The sequence below is a fragment of the Sinohyriopsis cumingii genome, chromosome 1, assembly GCF_028554795.1.
Source record: "Sinohyriopsis cumingii isolate HCF-2022 chromosome 1, ASM2855479v2, whole genome shotgun sequence".
Lineage (NCBI taxonomy): Eukaryota > Metazoa > Mollusca > Bivalvia > Unionida > Unionidae > Sinohyriopsis > Sinohyriopsis cumingii.
In genome coordinates this window covers 28484761-28508316 of record NC_142961.1, presented here as the reverse complement: position 1 = coordinate 28508316, position 23556 = coordinate 28484761, and the positions used below count along the sequence as shown (strand labels likewise).

Below are 23556 nucleotides of genomic sequence, written 5' to 3'. Positions count from 1 at the left end.
GGGGGGGGGGGGTCTGTAATGCTAATTCCCATTGAGGCGAGGCTAGGGTGGCCCCATTCACTACTTATATATATATATATATATATATATATATATATATATATATATATATATATATATATATATATATATATATATATATATATATATATATATATATATATAACAATTAAGACTACTGATAAATCGACATATTAAAGACAATTGGTACTACAGCATACTCAGAACTATTTAAAACCCATGGTATATCAGGGCATTCAAGGTAATGTAATTCATACAGAACATTCCATAATTTTGGACTTGTGATAGAATAATTATTAATATTTGGGATTCAATTCACAATACTGTCTTTTAAATTTTCATATTATAGTAAATGGAAATAAAATGTTTGTCGAATATGCTAAAGCTTGCTGGTTTTGTTTCTTTCTGCTACTTATTTTACGACAATAGAGTCGTAACAGAAATTGGGGGCTTGTCGAGGATAGGAATTTCTTTAACAGATTTTAGATACTTTAAAAATTGTCTTTAAAATTTAAAATAACTTCATTTCGGCATATTGTTGTATTTAGAAAAGGTTTTAATTTCACACATTTGAGAAATCTTTAGTGTAGTCAACAAACATTCACAGTTCGTCTAAATTGGAGAACTTTGGTTTAAATTGTACCCATGAAAGGTTAGAGTCAATGAAAAAGAGATGATTTGCTTGAGGTTGCAAGACATTATGGTCTATCTAAAAGGAAAGCTTCTTTAACCAAATAGGAGATAAAGACCAAGTTGATTCAGTATTTGGTGAACAAGAAAGTTTTGGATTCTAGTGCTCTAAGTTTGATTAGTAAGTCTTATCTGGTTTTGATAGGATATTAAACATGGTATTTTTATTTTAAAAAAGGTCGGAAATATAATTAAGAAAACTTCAGCTTCCGAATGAAATAGTGAAAATGCAAATTCACACGAAAAGGAAAAAGGGAGGCAAATGCAAAAGCAGAAAAACAAGCAAGATAAATACACTTGAAAGGAAACGAAAGGAAGAATCAGAAAGAAAAGGAAGAACGATAAATATAAATGCAAATGGAGAAAAAAGGAACAGATGCTTACGTAGAGAGAAGAAAGAAAAATGCAATATAGATTAAAAGAACTAGAACTGGCAGGGTTACGAGTTGGTATATAAGGCACATAGACAAAGGTTTGGGAATTGTAAAGAACAAACTAGACATACTCATTTAGAATTTGCGAGGGAAAATAAGCGATTATTTGATGGGTGGTTTTCAGCCAAAAATATAGATAAAGACTAAAATAGCCTCAGATAGCTCATATTAGTTGAAGAGTAAAGTCATAGGCATGTCAAGACCCATCTTGACAAGCAAGAGGTGCAAACTTTATACACACAACAGCGGGTATTCCTTGACGCACAAAGTTTAATTTGCAAATAACTCTTCCTCTTAGCAGTTTTGGGGTAAAAAAAAAAAAAATACAAGTACTTCCAAACCTTAATATGGCATAGCTTTTAAAACCCAAACGTCTGATACGACTGATCAGAAATCAGTATCTCCTCCTACGTGCGTTTATTGTAAGAAGAAAGGGCACGCCATTTCCGACTGCTACATATTGCGATATATGCAACAGAATAAAGAGAGCAATATTCCAAATTATCTTACTTAAAGAGGCCAAGGTCACGGTTTAGTATTGCAAGCAATGCCGGTCCGAAACTCCATCTGATTCCATTATGGAGAATTACGAACCATTCATGTCGAAATATTCAGATATTTCTATATCATTTACTGGCGATTCTGTCAAGCCTATCCATATTAAAATATTAAGGGGAACAGAAGCTTTCACCGTCTTTTGTTATCTGATACTTCTTGTGAAAGTTTTATTATTCAGGGAGTAGAGAACGGCTTTGTTAATGTTCCTCTCCTTTGTATCGATTTTGCATCAGACTTAGTCTCAGGATCCGGGACCACGAGTGTCCGAGTGGTCTAAACTGATCCCATTTACGGATCATTACCATCTCACCCGTCTGCGTGGGTTCGAGTCTCAGGTTCGGCCAATGTGGGTACGTGTTAAAGTCTGTCAGTAGCTTCTCGTAGGTCGATGGTTCTTTTCAGGGTTTTCCAGGGTTCCGCCATTTATACTGGCCGCCATGTATAGTCTATCTTGTGCTGAAAAATGGCTTTAAACCCTACAAGAAACAACAGTAACAAGTCTCAGAACCCATGACTAATTTAAGGTATTAATTTATTAGTAGGCATTGACCTAGCTAGAGATAAAGTTGTGTTATTAACTTCTTTGGATCAAAACGTTCATCTTGTTGAGAATGAAACACTTGATTTATATCCTGTTTGTGCAGTTACTAGAGCTATGTCAAAAAGAGCACCTGAGAATTATATTGATCAGGCAATTATTCCTTAGCTGACACATTTATTTATCATTTTTTTTTTTTTTTTTTATGAGGCCACGTTTGCTTCTGGTATGGATCAGTCAAGAGGCATTGATCAGTGATCCTTTTTTTAGTACTCGTTCTCTCTATCCTGATCAGGGAAACAAAAAATAATCACTTATTGTCGAACAGGACAAAAATTTCCCTTTTATTGTTTCAGAGAGCTGTTAACGAAACTGAAACCGCACATTTGTTACTTGGTTGTTTTTCTCGGCTTAACTGGTTGTAAAATGTTTCTTTTCCATTTCTAATCAACTAATTTAAATTTATTAGAACATATGGAGGAGTGGATAGAGAGTCATGAAAGTATTTTAGAATGAACCTCTTTTTGGAGAGAGAGACAGAGAGACAGAGAGGTTCAGTATTTAATAAAACCACACCTAAAATACACTCAAGTCCCTCCATACAATCCTTGGTTGGTAGATTTTTGAAGTTATAATTAGTCTTATTTTTTCATGAAAATACCATCTATTTAATTTGACGTTGGTTTATTTCAGTTGTGTTTTGTTTGGTTCTTTTGACATTTTTCTGTTTCGTTTATATCTCATTTGTTTTATTTGAGCATTGATCTTATTAGTTTAAATGTCGTTATTTCATTTGACATTTGCTTGTTTCACTCGTGCTTGGTTTGTTTTAGTTAAATATTGATTTTTTTTGGGAATACAGATAATTTCATTTTGGCGTTTGCTTGTATTGTTCGCATTTTGTTTCCTTCTTTTTACATCTGTCTGTTTAGAGTGTGCCTCGTGTTAGTTTTATTTAGGTTTTGAAAATTTTTGTATTAATTTTAATATTTTTATGTTACAAACATTATTGTTTTAGTTTAGCTTGTTATGGTTTATTTTAAAAAGTGCTATTTTTGTTTTAATTTAATTTTTGGGTGGGATGACTTTTCATAGCTTAGTCATGACAACCGACTTCTTATAGTTTGTATCCGTTTGTGCGCGTCGATTACCCCAAGTTCGGCCATTACTCCCCCTGAGTAACGCTCTACATTTGAAATCAATTTAAACCAAGCAGTGTTCGAAGTTTGTTGATATTTTTCTGACTCGCGAGGTCAGCAAAGATACGTTTGTTTACAAAGCTGTACCAGTTATAGAGGGGCAAATGGAGAAGTGACCATCTAAAGACATATACCTTTACTGCAATGAGTTCTCCATATATCCCAGCCAATCAGTGGCTTGGATAGTCAGGTCCGAAAGTATTTATGAACTATTTTTAATAAAATCGTTTTAAAGGAAGTTATAAATGAAACAGTGCTCTCAGACTCGTTGCCCCAAGCCGATGTCAGCAACATACAAAGAAGGAAAGTTAGGATTGCTGAGCTAGTACTTAAACCCCAAAGCCCAGTAAAGTACTGAGCTTCTTGTCAAAATATCTATGCGTTTAGTCCTACAATGTAAGACTTGTCACAATCTGTGTATGTTTTAGTGCTAATAAGCAAACATATCTGGTGATGTGTCCAACGTTGAAGGACTACTGTTCTTCTGGCTTTTTTTTTTGTGTGACAAGTTATGTATCCTTTCAGACGGTTATATGCAGGAATGCATGTGTTCTCCAGGTTTAATCAGTGTAGATGGAATTGAGGTTACAAGAAGTCCCAACAAATTGACATGCAGATAGAGATGACCACTCAGAATCTTCGTCTTGATTTATAGCAAAAGTCATACAGGTCATGTAGGCATTTAGCACCTATTATTTGAGTAATTTATTTGGAATTTGATTTTGTTTACCTGTAAAAGACAATTGTGCGCTTTTTTCGCATCCTTGTACATACACATTCTTTTGGAAGATCATTATTTACATGCTTTGAGAAGTACATATGACAAAATCAGTGTTAAAGTACGTCAACATTTTTTAACGAAATCAACCATAAGATGTGATCCAATACAGTTTGGATTGAATATCATGCATTGTGATGTCACAGTGAAAACTACGCATGTAGATAAACACATTTGTACTACCCTATACTGTGATGATTAGTCTCGATGTGCTCTTACCATGACCCAGTTCAGGACCTGGCCACATTGTAAAAGTTAATATGATCCATAATTTTCATCTAGAAGTTTCTTCACGACAGTTAAGGTAAAGAGCATTCAATAATCAGGAATGAATAGACATTGGTAATAACAAAATAAGTATTATATTTTTAAACAACAATTGATATTTTGGACAATTGCACAAACGTGACCTGTAATGCTTTTACTATAGGTGTGACATCAAAGTAACATTGTTTTTATGCACAGCATCAGTCTTTATGAAAGACTTCCTTTAGAATAATTTTGCTAATTTCAAAAGGTATAAAGTTTGTTAGGATTCAGCAGTTGTGATTAATATTTGAGGTAAAGAATTCCAGGCTTTGATTATTCATGGAAAAAATGTGTTACTCTAAGTTTATGTAACAGATACACAGTATATTGATTTCAACTGATTTTCTTTGTTTTTATAATATTATAGTACTGTAATTGTTTTAAAATCTACATTGGTTTAATGGTTTCTAAATTAGTACATGAACATGAAGTTAATATTTTACAGAAATAGTAATAATTGGATTAATAAACCTACTACATGTTTATAATTTTTAGAATTTTGTCAGTTTCATCTTGTAAAACTTTAGGAATGGAGGTCCCAGATTGTCCAAGTATATTCTAAAATAGAAGTAACTAAACTTTGGAAAGGTAATTAATTTCCATTTTGTGGGCAAGACGATAAGTTACATCTTATTAGTCCTAAAGTATGATTTGCTTCATGCATATCCTGAATTTGAAGGTTCCATTTCATATCTGTAGTAATTGAGATTTTCTGACATTCCAGATTTATAGGATCCCTTGTCATTTGCATATATTGTATTTTTTAGGTTCAGATTGCTTCTCCCATTTTTGTCCTAGTTTATTAGTATCATTTTGTGGTATTTTGGTATCCTGTTGGCTTTAAATTGATCTGTGTTATACACAGTTATTGCAGGGCTTTCAGGGACACAAGCTTCTGGATCAAATATGCATGAAATTCACAAAGGCTGCACTGTTTCTCCATGTAATCTATCCCAATAACACACATTATCTTCCTCATGACGCTTTTCATTTTTATTTTGGTCAGTCATGGCTAATCTGCAGAATAGCTAATGGGTAGATTTAGGTAAATAGGCATTGTTGTTTTAACAGTGTTTAAATTGATGACAGTATGTATAATGAAAGTTGGCTAATCAAAGCTTTCTCAGAGTTTGAGTTGGACATTACACTCTAATCATTAATAAGCAACAACAAACAACAACAACAATAATAGAAATAATGATAGTAATTGTTGCTTCATTATGCGGGATTTCGTTATTGCAGTATCAGTAGTTACTTTTTAAAGGAAAGTACTTTGATAAAAATGAATCAACAAAATCTGTTGTCATTATTTGGGAAATGGTCTTGACAATAATGCTGATAAACACCCCAAAATAATAATGCTGACTCCATCTTGACTGGTGAAGGAAGCTGATACAAATGGGGGCATAACTATAAACATCAGAACTTTGCAGTTCTCATGTTTTACAACAGTAAAATCAGATTGAACATTGAAAGCAAGCAATTTGTGAGTTGTGTGAGGCTGCAGGGAAGCAAAATCCTTTCCATTGAAATGGAAATACTAACTTGCAGTTATCAACCTTAGCAGTCACAAATTTAACTCGGATCATTGTTGTTGAAGGTTACTATGCGATGCAAAAAGACAGAAAATCCTATTTGCTTTTGAGAAAATCCTGCAAAATTGGCATGAAAAATTACCACATTGCACACATTTATGTACAAGGAATAGCAAATAAATTAATCAGAATAATGGTGTGTCCTGTACTTGAATACTTCAATAACTTGAATGCCATACATACATTAGGTTAAGTCACAGAACAGTAATAAGTATAGAACCTAACTGAATTGAAAAATAAATAATTTTGTAGATGGTAGACTGTCATGATATATTTTTTGACAATGACTGAAAAATAGTTTTTCTCTAATTTGATCTTAGGAGGCTGAAAATTTAATCCGAATATGTAATAAAATAATAATCATGACATGTACTTTTTAATTTTCCTTTCAATTCATCTGAGAGAGTAAGGGTAATAATAAATATCTGTCACAATATGCAGATATACATGTTGTAGTTCCTTTTGTTGGCATTGTCATTTTCATCACAAGTCCATTTTTTTGAAGATGAAAACAGATTTTGCTTTAATTATGCTTGTGAGTCAACATATTTAATGCAATCTTTTGAAAAGACTCTCCTGATGTTTTAGTGCCCTTTAAAAATCACATGTATTTAAATAGTAGTTATTGTTGTTATTATGGCATATTGCTAATTTGACAATGTTGTCCAAATTAGGCTCTGAGAAAGCTTTTATTACTTTCATGATTTAATTTTGCATCATCAGCAATTTAATTTAAATAACATTCCAACAAAAGATGCCAGGTGTTGGCAACTGTGAAACATGTGCAAATGGTCGCATGCCATACTGTTTGGAAAGGCGACTGGTACAAGTTGTAGTTTTGTATTGTATGTACTAAAAGCAATAATTGCATGCAACACTCAATAATTCTGACCTGGCCAGCAGTTCTAAATGTTTGCCAGTGCCTGAAAATGGGCATCATTTATTTGCCACTCAAGTAAAGGTGCTTACATACACACTTAGTAGAACAGGGTTTCTTTAATAATGTCAGGGTAGCCTTTAAACTGTCCTTTTCGCAAGATAATTACAATGATAGGATTTAACTGCTAATTAGTTCCACAGGTTTCATGCTTTTTTATGCAAATCTAGCCTTTAGCTATTCTGAAGAATGGCCATAGCTGACCAAATTATGAAAAGGAGGATTGTCTTGGGACAACAATGAGGCACATCATGGGGACATGTTACAGGGAGAAACTGTTCATCTTTGGAGAATTTCATGCTTATTTGACCTAGATGTAGGTCCCCGAGAGCCCTGATTCTTGTATTACCTGGTCAGAAAAGATGACAATTCACATAGGAACCATGCTATAATGTGTTTGTTGGGGTCCATAACTGCCAACCACATCAAGTACTGTCTACATTTGCTTTAAAGTTCGATCAAACTGCAAACAACAAAGATTTTGAGCTGCCATAGCATAATGTGCCTGTGATGCAGATAAGTGTCTCTGCTGTTTGTTATCTGCATAGACCCAGATCTGCAGGCATATTATATGATGGCAGATCTGGATTAGTGCAGTTTGCAGATGGACTCGTCTTGTATGTGAATATATACTGTATTGAGTCACTGTATGATAACAAATCTAATGAATGCATATATGAGTGCAGGGGGGAAGGGAAAATTAACAAGTATCAATCAAATGTATTGTACATATTAAGTTTACTATCTGCAAATTTATATAACAGTCAGGATTAAGATAGCACCATGCTCAATGAAAAATGTAATGACTGCTGTGTAGGAACACTATGATCAGTAATCTTAATTGAATTAGTTTATCCATTTGTCAGCTTGGTTGATGTTTTATTTAGTGTCTGGGTTGCAGGGACATCTAAGACAAAAAAATCAGGATCCGTCTTGTGACTGTGTTGTATCCATATTTATTCCATAGTACATTGAAATGATTATTTTTCTTGGGTTTTCAATTTTTTGTGGATTTTGTTGCTGTTAAAAGCACATATTTAAAGGGACAGCAAAAAAATTATTTTTCTATGGAAATTAAATCTTATAAAAGACATATTTAAGTATTGACAAAAATGTTTTTTGTGAAATGATGCAAAATATACACAGTAACAATTGAATTAACATTATTTAATGCTCAGGTCACATGTAATGATTGATCTAAATATTTCTATTTCATTTTCAGGTACAATCAGCTGGTATGGTTCATATACATCTGATATATTAGGTGACCCATTCTGTGAAGTTTATAAAAGACAAGAATGGCAGCAGGTAAATTATTTACATATTTTGGTGAGACAAGTAACTGGACTGATTCAGTTTTATTTCTAGACTTCCGTTTGTATGTGAGAATCATTTATTGAGATTTAATATTTATAAAATGGCAACAATTTAAGTCAAACTGTTGTTAAAATCCTAATCTTTATATCAGAAGTTATTGAAGTTGCTAGTACATGCCTGTAAATTGAAGCTTTGTATGCTATGACATGACAGGTGTGATGGGCAAAACTGAATTGAACACTATAACATGACAGGGGTGACGGCAAAAGTGAATTAAACTGATGCTATAACATGACAGGGGTGACGGGCAGAACTGAATTGAACTGATGCTATAACATGACAGGGGTGATGGGCAAAACTGAATTGAAAATGATGCTATAACATGACGGGGGTGATGGGCAAAACTGAATTGATGCTATAACATGACAGGGGTGACGGACACAACTGAATTGAACTGATGCTATAACATGACAGGGGTGATGGGCAAAACTGAATTGAACTGATGCTATAACATGACAGGGGTGATGGGCAAAACTGAATTGATGCTATAACATGACAGGGGTGACGGGCAAAACTGAATTGAACTGATGCTATAACATGACAGGGGTGATGGGCAAAACTGAATTGAAAATGATGCTATAACATGACTGCGGTAATGGGCAAAAGTGAATTGATGCTATAACATGACAGTGGTGATGGGCAAAACTGAATTGAACTGATGCTATAACATGATGGGTGACGGGCAAAACTGAATTGAACTGATGCTATAACATGACTGGGGTAATGGGCAAAAGTGAATTGATGCTATAACATGATGGGTGATGGGCAAAACTGAATTGAACTGATGCTATAACATGACGGGTGATGGTCAAAACTGAATTGAACTGATGCTATAACATGACAGGGGTGATGGGCAAAACTGAATTGAACTGATGCTATAACATGACAGGGGTGATGGGCAAAACTGAATTGATGCTATAACATGACAGGGGTGATGGACTCAGCTGAATTGAACTGATGCTATATAACATGACCGGTGACAGGACAGGCAAAACTGAATTGAACTGATGCTATAACATGACTGGGGTGATGGGCAAAACTGAATTGATGCTATAACATGACTGGGGTGATGGGCAAAACTGAATTGAACTGTGCTATAACATGACAGGGGTGATGGGCAAAACTGAATTGAAAATGATGCTATAACATGACTGGGGTAATGGGCAAAAGTGAATTGATGCTATAATATGACAGGGGTGACAGGCAAAAGTGAATTGAACTGATGCTATAACATGACAGTGGTGATGGGCAAAACTGAATTGAACTGATGCTATAGCATGACAGGGGTGATGGGCAAAACTGAATTGAACTGATGCTATAACATGACAGGGGTGACGGGCACAACTGAAATGAACTGATGCTATAACATGACGGGTGATGGGCAAAACTGAATTGAACTGATGCTATAACATGGCTGGGGTGATGGGCAAAACTGAATTGATGCTATAACATGACAGGGGTGACGGACTCAGCTGAATTGAACTGATGCTATATAACATGACCGGTGACAGGCAAAACTGAATTGAACTGATGCTATAACATGACTGGGGTGATGGGCAAAACTGAATTGATGCTATAACATGACTGGGGTGATGGGCAAAACTGAATTGATGCTATAACATGACAGGGGTGATGGGCAAAACTGAATTGAACTATGCTATAACATGACAGGGGTGACGGGCAAAACTCAATTGAACTGATGCTGTAACATGACGGGTGACGGGCAAAACTGAATTGAACTGATGCTATAACATGACTGGGGTGATGGGTAAAACTGAATTGATGCTATAACATGACGGGGTGACGGACACAACTGAATTGAACTGATGCTATAACATGACGGGTGACGGGCAAAACTGAATTGAACTAATGCTATAACATGACTGGGGTGATGGGCAAAACTGAATTGATGCTATAACATGACGGGCTGACGGGCAAAACTGAATTGAACTGATGCTATAACATGACAGGGGTGATGGGCAAAACTGAATTGAACTGATGCTATAACATGACGGGTGATGGGCAAAACTGAATTGAACTATGCTATAACATGACAGGGGTGATGGGCAAAACTGAATTGAACTGATAACATGACAGGGGTGATGGGCAAAACTGAATTGAACTATGCTATAACATGACAGGGGTGACGGGCAAAACTGAATTGAACTGATGCCATAACATGACAGGGGTGATGGGCAAAACTGAATTGAACTATGCTATAACATGACAGTCATGATCCACATAGTGCTATCATGCTATTTACCATATTGTGTAATAATGTAACAAGTCAGTTAATTAAAGAAAATGATGCATGCACAATTCCATAGGCTTTATATAAATTGGGGATATAAGCATAGGTGCCAAGCTCATGTTTTATTGGCGCAGTTACTATCTTAAATCAATGCATATTAAATGAGAAATATTGAAAAATGGTGGTTGCATGATTAATATTTGTTTTTAAGCAGAGCACCATATATACATATATAGGAAACAGTAATTTAGCTTGCACCTGGTTGATAATGAAATTTTGAAAAAGTAGACAGTAATTTAGCTGGTGGCTGGTTGATAATGGGAATGTTGAAAAAGTGGTCAGTAATTTAACCGCTGGCTGGTTGATAATGGAAGGTTAAAAAAGTGGTCAGTAATTTATCTGGTGTCGGGTTGATAATGGAATGTTAAAAAACTGGTAAGTAATTTATCTGGTGTCTGGTTGATAATTTAAGGTTGAAAAGTGGTCAGTAATTTATTTGGCATCTGGTTGATAATAGAAGGCTGAAAAAGTAGACAGTAGTTTATCTGGTGTCTGGTTGATAATGGTAGGTTGAAAAAGTAGACAGTAATTTATCTTGTGTCTGGTTGATAATGGAAGGTTGAAAAAGTAGACAGTAATTATCTTGTGTCTGGTTGATAATGGAAGGTTGAAAAACTAGACAGTAATTTATCTGGCGTCTGGTTGATAATGGCAGAGTTGCAAGTCATCATAAATGGTGTTTGAAAACACTGTATAGCATTTAATATTTTCTTACTTGTTTACTCCAGGACCTGGAGAAGATTGCATTTGATAAAATTAAATTTTAAAAAAGAAATACAGTTTAAAAGTCAAGGCATATAGAATTTGTTTATAAGAACACTGTCTGGTGATGACAAACACAGAAATTTACAGCAGTACAGTTTACGCAATTGTTTAAATTTACCAGTACTTCTTTATTTTGCACTTTCAACAACATGGCCAATTAATGTTAACAAATTTTGCCTTTGGGGCAAGTGGAAAACTGCATGTAACCTTTATTTTAGATATTTCTAATCCTTTCCTCAGGTTCCAGTAAAAAGGCCAGACAGTTTGACTTTATGGCCATGTTTGAGGAAGTCAGGCAAACAGCTGTTGAGAGATTTCAGGGAAATTTGGGTAAGTCTTGAATGGAAAAGTCAGCAGAGGAAAAAAATAACTTTTGTCTTCCTACAGTGGAGAAAGTATTAAATACTGGTTACATTTGATGAATAATTTGTTTCATAGCAGATCATTTTAACTTACCTAGCCAGAAACTTTCCACCTGTCATGCATCCTTCATTTATCAGCCTGTTATCTGTCTTTGACCACTCACCACTTTTGTTGTTGCACTCATTACAATAAGGTTTCAGTTGATTGAAAAGAGGTTTGTGAAAGACCATGGAGTGAATGAATGATTCATTGTGAATTTTTCCGATTCCATAGAGACATTGAGGCCTTTAAGACACAGTCTGCCTGAGTTGTGAATTTGTGGAACATGATGCCAAAATATCTTCATCCAGACTTAACTAAAAGCAGATTTCAAGGGACTTGGTTTGAAATGCAAAGCTCCTGACCTTCATCTCTCTAGTCCCAGAGCCTGATACTTCTGTACTGAATTGGAATGATCTTAATGCATACATATTTTCTGCAACACCTCTCATTCTCAAATCCTTGCAAAAAGGGGGAGATTTGCATGCTATTTAATTCTTATTGCTTCCATCAGGTGTGAAAAATCATTAATAGGTGACTTATTGAAGATCTTTCCATTTCCACACCTGCTTTAACAACTGATTGCAGGTTTTCCATCTAGATCCATGAAAAGGTGGATAGACACTAGAACATAGATGTCTTTGACCTTCTGGCAAACTTTAACTTGACCACAGGCTTTGGACCTATGTCCAAAATAGAATCATACCTGTCATAACACACTGTGTCACACAAAAAAAAACAATAACTTGGACTCCCACCCCTCTCACCCTGATATGGTCATTTCAAAAATATGATTTTCAGGAATCTTGGTCACAAAATTTGTGTCAGCAACAAAAAATACCAGAAATACATTTCTTGACCACTGCATTATAATTATGCCGGTAATCAGTATGTATGAACAGTAAACAGTCCTGCTCAAAGCTCAGCTAAACCTATCCTCGTGGCATACAGCTAATAATTGAGGCAAATTAAACATATGGTGGACTAAGATTAACAGCTACCTTTCATCGATTACTTAATTGTCTGACAATAGCTAGAATGATATGTACAGTCCAATTTCACTAGTTTGCGTAAATAAAGTACATAAAGTAGAACAACCCAATTTGTCTAAGTAAAATATATCAAAGTCAGGTGTTAAAGTACATCAGTGAGAAGATACTGCATTGAATGAGAATGTTGAATCTAACTTTAATAAATTTTTTGATCAGCTGCAATCTTTCTTTGAAGCTGGATTTTTACTCAAGATTTAAAATGCAAAATATGATTATTTCAGTTGTCAGAATAATTTCAAGTGTGATTCATTTTTGAGGAGTAAGATTGAGGAAGGAAAATGCTATCAACAAAGCAAGCAAAGCCCAGCAAAAATAAATTTAAAAACTCCAGATTGATGACATTTTACTTTGTCAAGCACGGCAGCAAGGGGGTAGCATTTAATTTATTACACATAGGCCTACTGAAAACATATCTACATTATTAATTCTGTCAAAAATGTGATATATATTCATATTTTTAATATAGGTAAGCATCTTTTGTGGTCTAACTGCATTGGATACAGTTTTGGCAATGCTGATGTTATGTTCATCATGAAGAACTCAGTTCAGGCCAGGATTTGTTCTAATAATACAGGGAAGGGTAGACAACCTTCCATTGTCTTGTGAATGCGAAGATGAACATTAATGACACATGCCTTGCCATAAAACCCTTACTCAATTGTCAAAAGGAGCAAAGACTGCATCAAATTAAGTTTATATTTTGTCATCCAATGGAGTTTAAAGACAAAAACTTTGTTTTTATTTAATGTCAGTGTGGTTGTGATTATATGACAATGTATGTCATTGATATTTGATGATGCAAAGTCTACCACATATTTTTTTTGTAAGTGTATTAAATGCTTTGACAAAACAGACATTAAGTTTTTATTTTATTACTCAGATTTGGATTTCCAAACATTTTTATTGGCTTATATGAAAAGAGTTTATTCTCACTTCATATATAATGTATAGTAATCCTTCTCAATCTTTTAAATTTATATGGACTTTTGGAAGCATATTTGGGGTTGCCATAGCCCCCAACAAGAATTAAAGTCAAATAGATTGTCACAATATGGCAAGTTTAAAACCCCCGATTTTGGTTTAAGTAATTCCAGAAATCATAATCTAAGGGCACATTCTATAACACATATATTACCACCAGTTTTATCATTAATTCTTTTTAAAAAAATTGGATTATTGGAGTCCTCCTTTCCTTTATGAAACACCATCAAGAAGTTAAGTTGCTTTGTAGACTTTTTGTTTGCATTGGTTGTTTTTAATGGACACAGAATTATATATTCCATGTGTGTCATTATCCAATATGGACTGAATAATCCATGTACCATTTATGTATATATAGTAACATGTAATACAGTGTGCTTGCAAACACTGTAGAGTACATAGCAACAGGTTGAGAAAAAACATCACTTTTATTTTAGTAATCGTGGCATCAAAAATAATTTTCTGTTATTATGTCTTAAAATTGTGATGCAAAACTTAGAAGCCACTGCCTTTATTTATAATTTTGGTATGATAAAGATGAGTTTTTCCCAATTAAAAGAGATGTTTGAAACAAACAGTCCTACTTTCCAGAACTTTGTTTCGTATTTTAGAGTCTAATGTTGATTAAAGTTATTTCTTTTTGTGTTTTCAGTCAAGCATGAAAATGAGGGCCCATCAGAGAGAACATATCCAGAATCACACAGCAAAGTTTACACTTCAAAATCAGGTTTAAAAAAGATGGATGAAAAAACACTGAGCAAATCGGATCATTCAGGGAATGTTAATGAATCCAGTGAAGATTTGATTAGTCCTCCATTACCTCTGACACAGAATAGTTCCCAGGGAAGCAAATTGGATGATGAAGATAATGAAGATTTGATAGGACCTTCCATGCCACCCTCATTTACAAAGACAGAATCTGCTACCTCAGAGGGAGGTAGACTAGGAGAGGCAGAGGAGGATGAAGATTTGATTGGCCCTCCCATTCCACCGGGTTTTAAACAGACACATAGCTCTGAACCATCCATGATGGAGTCAGATTCAGATGGCATGATAGGACCGCCTGTACCTCTGTCGATGATGAAGGAAGAGGACAGCGATGAGAATGAAGATGATGATAATGATGAGAGCGAGGAAGATCAGGTGTTTTTCTCAGAATTTTACAAAGGATATATTATTTTTTTACCATTTGATTTCAGTGATTTGACATTTCATATTGTCACTACTACAGATGTGCAGTGCTGTTGTAAGTTTCAGGCAATACAGGCAACGACCAGATGGGGGGACAATTTTGCAGTTTTTAGTATTTTGTCAGGGGGTGTGAGGCATGTTGAAGCCAATACTCGCTCAGGGCACCATTTCATCCAGTGCAAATTTGCTTTGGCCCGCCATGTGCAATATAGTGTCACGATTTTGTACAAGGTATGAATTTGTAATCATTGGAAATTCAGATATGTAGCATTCAACATATGTTATATACCCCCTTGTCCAATTCAGTCTTCTCTGCTATGCTTATATCTCCCTCAAGGTAATGTTATATTCCCCAGCCCCTTGCCCAATTCAGTCTCCTCTGACATGCTTATATCTCCCTCAAGGTAATGTTATATTCCCCAGACCCTTGCCCAATTCAGTATACTCTGACATCTCCCGCAAGGTAATGTTACATTCCCCAGCCCCTTGTCCAGTTCAGTTTCCTCTGACAAGCTTATATCTCCCACAAGATAATTTATATTTCTCAGCCCCTTGCCCAATTCAGTCTCTTCTGACATGCTTATATCTCCTTCAAGATAAGGTTATATTTCCCAGACCCTTGCCCAATTCAGTCTCCTCTAACATGTTTATATCTCCCTCGGTGTAATGTTATATTCCCAAGCCCTTTGCCCAGTTCAGTCTCCTCTGACATGCTTATGTCTCCCTCAAGGTAATGTTATATTCCCCAGCCCCTTGCCCAATTCAGTCTCTTCTAACATGCTTATCTCCCTCAAGGTTATGTTATATTACCTTGAAACTACCATCTTACTGACTGTCTCATAATCGTCATATTACTGTGTTTCCCTGGATGTTTGTTTACTCTTTCTCAGCTACTTATCCTGATGTACCCATAATATTTATTGCCATGTGACCATTAAGTCATAGTACCCTGTGTTTTTCCCAGTGTTAAGATACCTCCTTGTTTTTTTTCTTTAGCCTATTTGGCTGTTAAGTGAGCTTATGGTACAGTCCTGTGTTCATTGTGCATCATCCATCATACTTAGTGCAGTCATCAACAGTTGCTATTTCCACCCTCTTCTCAAAATCCACTGTACAATTTTCAACTCAAAATTTGGTAGAGAGTGTTCTGGCTTAGTTGGCTGTCATATTTGTAAAACTGATGCTTTTGTAGATCAGATATAGTAACTGTTAATTAACTTCTCAAAAGTAGCTTGATATAATTTGACCACATTTGAAGAAAGCATTGGTATGGTATAGGTTCAGATTTGTATAATTTATGCTAATTTACAATAAAACATGGCCACTGATACTAAAATTTGTAAATGTTTAAATGTTACTTGACTTCTTCTGCTCAACAGAATTTGACCAAATTGGAAAGACATTTTGGCATATTGTGCAAATGGTGCTCATCCATTATCAAATTGATTGCCAAGCCACCTTTAAATGACTTCTTTTGAAAAATCAGTCAACAGAATTTGAAAAAATTGGCAGAAAGCATACTGGTATAAAAGAATTTATTTTTGTAATTTTTTTAAATAAATGATGCTGATCTGACCTCAGATACGGTCACCATTACTAAAAATAGAAAAATGTCAGTGCTGAAAGAATTTTTTTTTCAACCCAGGCTACAATTCAGATATAAATTCAATGGGGTATGAAGGTATTGCAAGTGTCATTAGTGTTCATCACAAAATTGCATGACCCACCATCCTTCAATCTGATTAAAATCGATGTCATTTTTATGTAGGACAGTCACACAATGGTGATCCGATTTAGATGTGGCTTGTTATGGCAGGTATGTCAACATCTTGAAAATACATTTATACATTTCATCAGTATGATCAAAGTTTCCTCAGGCAAATTAAAATTGTTTTAGACAAGCCTAATAGGCACCTCACTTAGAATTAGAGGGACCCTGGGCCTCGGGCTATCAGATTTTTAGAGCACTGCATGTAAGCAACTTCTTTTCAAGAAACTGCTTAACAGAATTTTACTGAATTTTGCAAAAAGGATTCTGGTATTTAAGGCATTTCATTTTGTACAAATATGATTGGATTACTGAAAATAGAACAAAATGATTTCCTCAAAAAATCCACTTAATAGAATTTGAAGAAATTTGACTGAAAGCTTCCTGGCATCAAGGAGTTTTTATTTATTTTTTCTTGATTTTGATTTGTCATTAAATGTGATTGGTGATACAATTTTTTTTTTTATTGAACCTTTAAATTTTGTCTCATAACATCTACAATCATCAGCATATGAAGAAATTTATATAGAAAAGCATCTTATTGACCTAGATTTTGTTTGCCAGCAGTTCTTGCATTTGGCGGTTCAGCAGATGTCATTTGGGTGAGCATTATCAGGCCAACATGGGTCTTGTTTTTTCCTGAACATAGAATTAGTTTTATTTGGAATATTTTACTTGGAATATAATTACATTTGCATTTATTCAGAGAATGCCACTTTTCTTCTTTACACAGTAAACATATATTGTCCTTGTTGAATAACAAAAAATTATTGACCCACAGCATAAGTCAACCCACATGTGACATTACATAAGCTTTGGGTGGACAACTCATTGTATAACTTCAAAACAGCAATATATGCATATTTGTATATCATGGGATGCATCCCAGTATGATTTATGTTTAAAAAAATGTACTTGTATGTGATAGTTTGAAATTTGTATGACTCATTCTAAAATAATTCCAGTCTTTGTTTCCAGAACTTTACAATAAAACCTATGTGGATCATTTCATTATTATTAATAATGACCAATGACTGTAAAAACCTTACTTTACCTCTTTTGAGTCATAGCAACCACTGTGTTTCATCCAAATTCCACAGTTATGCATATTATTCATATCTTAAAAATGAACAAAGACTTTTATCACAATTGAAGTAAGAATGTAAATCAGGTAAAAGAACACTTTATTTTTCATTGTACTAAATTTGTCCTTTTTTAACAGAACCCAGTCATGAAGATTCCATCCAGCCATGAGATTACCCTTGAACATGGATCTAAAATGGTATGACTGCCTTGTCTGCTAGATCAGCAAATAGCCATATTCACATAAATAATTAATGGTATCATGACATAAATTCAGGGCTTCTTTTCTGTGTATTTTTTCTTGTCATGATTTATGCATTTAACACTATATTCATTCAAAAGGACAACATATCATCTAATGCCACATGATATTCACAGCAGTTAGAAAAGGCCTGGATTTTACCATTTACATCAGATTGGATTATTAAGATCAGTATGCTATAAAAAAAAATGTGCCATAAACATTTTGGTCCCTTTTAAAAAAAATATTGATTCTTTGGAATCAATGTATTAGCAAAAGATGAAAAAATTAGATCTTGTTTAAAGTTTTAGTGTCGCACTCACATTTTTTAGTGAATGGAGATCTGTAAACATTTTTCAGGGCTATGTCTGATTGAGAAAAGAAAATGCATCCATGTCGTTGTCTCTTCTTTTGCATCCATGTCATTGTCTCTTCTTTTGCATCCATGTCATTGTCTCTTCTTTTGCATCCATGTCATTGTCTCTTCTTTTGCATCCATGTCATTGTCTCAAAAGAAAATACATCCATGTCATTGTCTCTTCTTTTGCATCCATGTCATTGTCTCAAAAGAAAATACATCCATGTCATTGTCTCTTCTTTTGCATCCATGTCATTGTCTCTTCTTTTGCATCCATGTCATTGTCTCAAAAGAAAATACATCCATGTCATTGTCTCTTCTTTTGCATCCATGTCATTGTCTCTTCTTTTGCATCCATGTCATTGTCTCAAAAGAAAATACATCCATGTCATTGTCTCTTCTTTTGCATCCATGTCATTGTCTCAAAAGAAAATACATCCATGTCATTGTCTCTTCTTTTGCATCCATGTCATTGTCTCAAAAGAAAATACATCCATGTCATTGTCTCTTCTTTTGCATCCATGTCATTGTCTCTTCTTTTGCATCCATGTCATTGTCTCTTCTTTTGCATCCATGTCATTGTCTTAAAAGAAAATACATCCATGTCATTGTCTCTTCTTTTGCATCCATGTCATTGTCTCTTCTTTTGCATCCATGTCATTGTCTCAAAAGAAAATACATCCATGTCATTGTCTCTTCTTTTGCATCCATGTCATTGTCTCTTCTTTTGCATCCATGTCATTGTCTCAAAAGAAAATACATCCATGTCATTGTCTCTTCTTTTGCATCCATGTCATTGTCTCTTCTTTTGCATCCATGTCATTGTCTCAAAAGAAAATACATCCATGTCATTGTCTCTTCTTTTGCATCCATGTCATTGTCTCAAAAGAAAATACATCCATGTCATTGTCTCTTCTTTTGCATCCATGTCATTGTCTCTTCTTTTGCATCCATGTCATTGTCTCTTCTTTTGCATCCATGTCATTGTCTTAAAAGAAAATACATCCATGTCATTGTCTCTTCTTTTGCATCCATGTCATTGTCTCTTCTTTTGCATCCATGTCATTGTCTCAAAAGAAAATACATCCATGTCATTGTCTCTTCTTTTGCATCCATGTCATTGTCTCTTCTTTTGCATCCATGTCATTGTCTCAAAAGAAAATGCATCCATGTCATTGTCTCATAATAAGAAAATGCATCCATGTCATTGTCTCTTCTTTTGCATCCATTTCATTGTCTCAAAAGAAAATACATCCATGTCATTGTCTCTTCTTTTGCATCCATGTCATTGTCTCAAAAGAAAATGCATCCATGTCATTGTCTCAAAAGAAAATGCATCCATGTCATTGTCTCATAATAAGAAAATGCATCCATGTCATTGTCTTTTCTTTTGCATCCATTTCATTGTCTCAAAAGAAAATACATCCATGTCATTGTCTAATAACAAGAAAATGCATTCATGTCATTGTCTCATAATAAGAAAATGCATCCATGTCATTGTCTAATAACAAGAAAATACATCCATGTCATTGTCTCATACCAAGAAAATGCATCCATGTCATTGTCTCATAACAAGAAAATGCATCCATGTCATTGTCTCATAATAAGAAAATGCATCCATGTCATTGTCCCATAACAAGAAAATGCATCCATGTCATTGTCCCATAACAAGAAATTGCACCCATGTCATTGTCTCATACCAAGAAAATGCATTCATGTCATTGTCTCATAACAAGAAAATGCATCCATGTCATTGTCTCATAATAAGAAAATGCATCCATTTCATTGTCCCATAACAAGAAAATGCATCCATGTCATTGTCTCATACCAAGAAAATGCATTCATGTCATTGTCTCATAATAAGAAAATGCATCCATGTCATTGTCCCATAACAAGAAAATGCATCCATGTCATTGTCTCATCACAAGAAATTGCACCCATGTCATTGTCTCAGAATAACCTAACATTTTATGAAAGCAAGGCAATGAAAATATGAAATATTTATGTTGCAGCTGATCTTAACAATAACATGGAATATTCATTGTACTAGCATGGCATAATTGAACTCCAATCAATATATTTGATAGACATAATAGTCTGTAGGGTATAAACAATGACTTATAATAATAAATATGTAAGTAATGAAAACCAATCTACTAGAATGAGATGTAATGAATAAAATAGAATGCTCAAAACACAACTCCTATTCTACATAAACAAAACAACAACAAAAAACTTAGCATTACCTCATAAAAGCATAATTCCCAGCTGTATGCAGTTACAACACTTTTCCCGATATTATTCAAAATAAAAAAATAAAAAAATGTAATTCTTTAATCTGGCCACTCTAAATGTCCAGGTTTTAGCTCCAGTCCATGGTAATCGTACGTGTGACTGCCCAAGTTTTACCATGCATAGTTGCTTTATGCAGACTCTTGTAGGTATCATGATGTGAACAAGCTTTTCGCCTGGTGAGAACTGTTACGCCACTGTAACGGTGATCTTGCTTACATGAGTTTGTATTCTAGTCAATTTCGGATAATGTTTTTACCAGTCAAATTCAGATAAAATATTTTCAGGTCTGTATTATATTGTAAATATAAACTTATTTACTGGTTAAATAAAACAAGTGAAGAATTTTATGTTGGTTTGTGACAATTCAGAACTGGTTAACAAACACCACGGATACAGTTTTGTAATTTACCATATATGCTTGCTTATTAGCCAAGGCCAACTGCAAACTGCATAATTTACTGGCTGATCTGGGTCTGTGCATTTGTTTAGGAGTAATCTGTAGAACCAACAACATAGACCCTGATCTGCAGATGTATTATGCTATGGCAGATCAGGATCTTTGTTGTTTGCAGTTTGACTTGATTTATAAGTGAATATATATGATAAGTGACATTGCATTGATGATTCAAGGTCAGAGCTCTCACTGATGCAAAATATTGCATATATTACATGATATAATATAGGTAATACAAAATAACTGCATGTATTATGCAGCGTAATATCAGTAATACAAAATAACTGCATATATTACACAGTATAATATCAGTAATACAAAAAAACTGCATGTATTACACAGTATAATATCAGTAATACAAAAAAACTGCATGTATTATGCAGCGTAATATCAGTAATACAAAATAACTGCATATATTACACAGTATAATATCAGTAATACAAAAAAACTGCATGTATTACACAGTATAATATCAGTAATACAAAAAAACTGCATGTATTATGCAGTGTAATATCAGTAATACAAAATAACTGCATATATTACACAGTATAATATCAGTAATACAAAAAAACTGCATGTATTATGGAGTGTAATATCAGTAATACAAAAAAACTGCATGTATTATGCAGTGTAATATCAGTAACACAAAATAACTGCATGTATTATGCAGTGTAATATCAGTAATACAAAATAACTGCATGTATTATGCAGTGTAATATCAGTAATACAAAATAACTGCATATTGTTTGTTTACAAAGTACTTACTGATACTATACTATTTTTAGACACGTGTCCTGCAGTATGAAGCTGTGTTGTATGGAAAAATACTGCATGATTCTGATCCTGTAAAGTTAATGGAGGAAAAATGAGCTATAATAATACAAAATATTGCATTTATTACATAGTATAATATCCATATTACAAATAATGCATATATTAGTGTAATATCAGTAATAAAAATTAAAGCATTTTTACACAGTTTAATATCAGTAATACAAAATAATGCATATATTATCTGGTATAATATCAGTAATACAAAATATTGCATATATTACACAATAAAATATCATTAATACGTTACCTGTCGCTATTGCATATTTTAGCTTTTCCTAGACTGAATTACCTTCATTTGTACACAAAGATCTTTCACATCTATACATGTGTTTGGGGCTCTCAGCCTTCCTTCAAACAAATTTAGCCATACAAGAATGATGGGAAGCATGTTAAATTAAAAACTATTTGGGGGGTAGGGGAAACTAATTTTAATTTTTTGATGCTTACCTGTTACTATTGTCAGATTCCCTTCTCCCACCCAGCATTGATGTCTCAAATGTGTATTTGGTGATGGTTAGTGTGCATGGGTCTATGATGGTAAGCATAAAAAAAATTCTGGAATTTTTATGTTCACCCTTTGGGAGGATGAATCCTTATTATACTGATGAAGGTAATTCTGTCCTGGTAAAGGTAAGCTGTACAATAGTGCCAGTTAAGTATTACATCATTAAGATTAGTTTTATTCCCCGCCCCACTTATTTACCTAAAGGTGACACAGGATATGCCCTCATTGTGCCTATTTACCTAAAGGTGATGCAGGATATACCCTCATTGTGCCTATTTACCTTAAGGTGATGCAGGATATACCCTCATTGTCCCTATTTTCCTTAAGGTGATGCAGGATATACCCTCATTGTGCCTATTTACCTTAAGGTGATGCAGGATATACCCTCATTGTGCCTATTTACCTTAAGGTGATGCAGGATATACCCTCATTGTGCCTATTATTAATACAGAAATCAAAGGTTATGGGACAAAAATATGTTGGCAACAAGAATTTGAAGTTTTTACCAAGCTGTACTGATTCTCACTTAGATTTCTGTTTAGTTTCTGTTTTTAGTTGCTGACATCCAAGTAAGAGTGTTAGAACTAATCAGCCTGGTGTCAGGGTAATGTGACTGGGTGGGAGATGATGCTGCATGTCTAGGATATGATGCCCCAGTGCTGGACATCACTATAAACTGTCACACTGCAGACATCGTAGCGATACGACTCAAATTGTTGAAGCTACGTTAAAAATCCAAAACACCCCCACCCCCCCTTGGGTGAGGCTGAACAAACACCACACATAGCAATATCTTTAGATACATTACCATCAACATTGACTTAAAAATCTGAATATGACTCCTGGGATATACATTTTAGGGGTTAGTCAACTCCTGATG

At 34.4% G+C, this 23556-nt stretch overlaps 1 protein-coding gene across 1 annotated transcript in view; it reads left to right on the top strand.

The window, feature by feature from the left end:
• The first annotated feature begins 3439 nt into the window (after nucleotides 1-3439).
• Nucleotides 3440-23556, top strand: part of LOC149806598 (WD repeat-containing protein 70-like) — a 68693-nt gene continuing 48576 nt past the window's right edge. Inside the window, exons 1-5 of the mRNA XM_089955347.1 lie at nucleotides 3440-3630; nucleotides 8282-8367; nucleotides 11753-11842; nucleotides 14600-15090; nucleotides 18129-18188. Of these exons, the coding sequence (XP_089811473.1) occupies nucleotides 8358-8367; nucleotides 11753-11842; nucleotides 14600-15090; nucleotides 18129-18188 (651 nt within the window). The 5' untranslated portion in view covers nucleotides 3440-3630; nucleotides 8282-8357. The remainder of the gene's footprint in view (nucleotides 3631-8281; nucleotides 8368-11752; nucleotides 11843-14599; nucleotides 15091-18128; nucleotides 18189-23556) is intronic.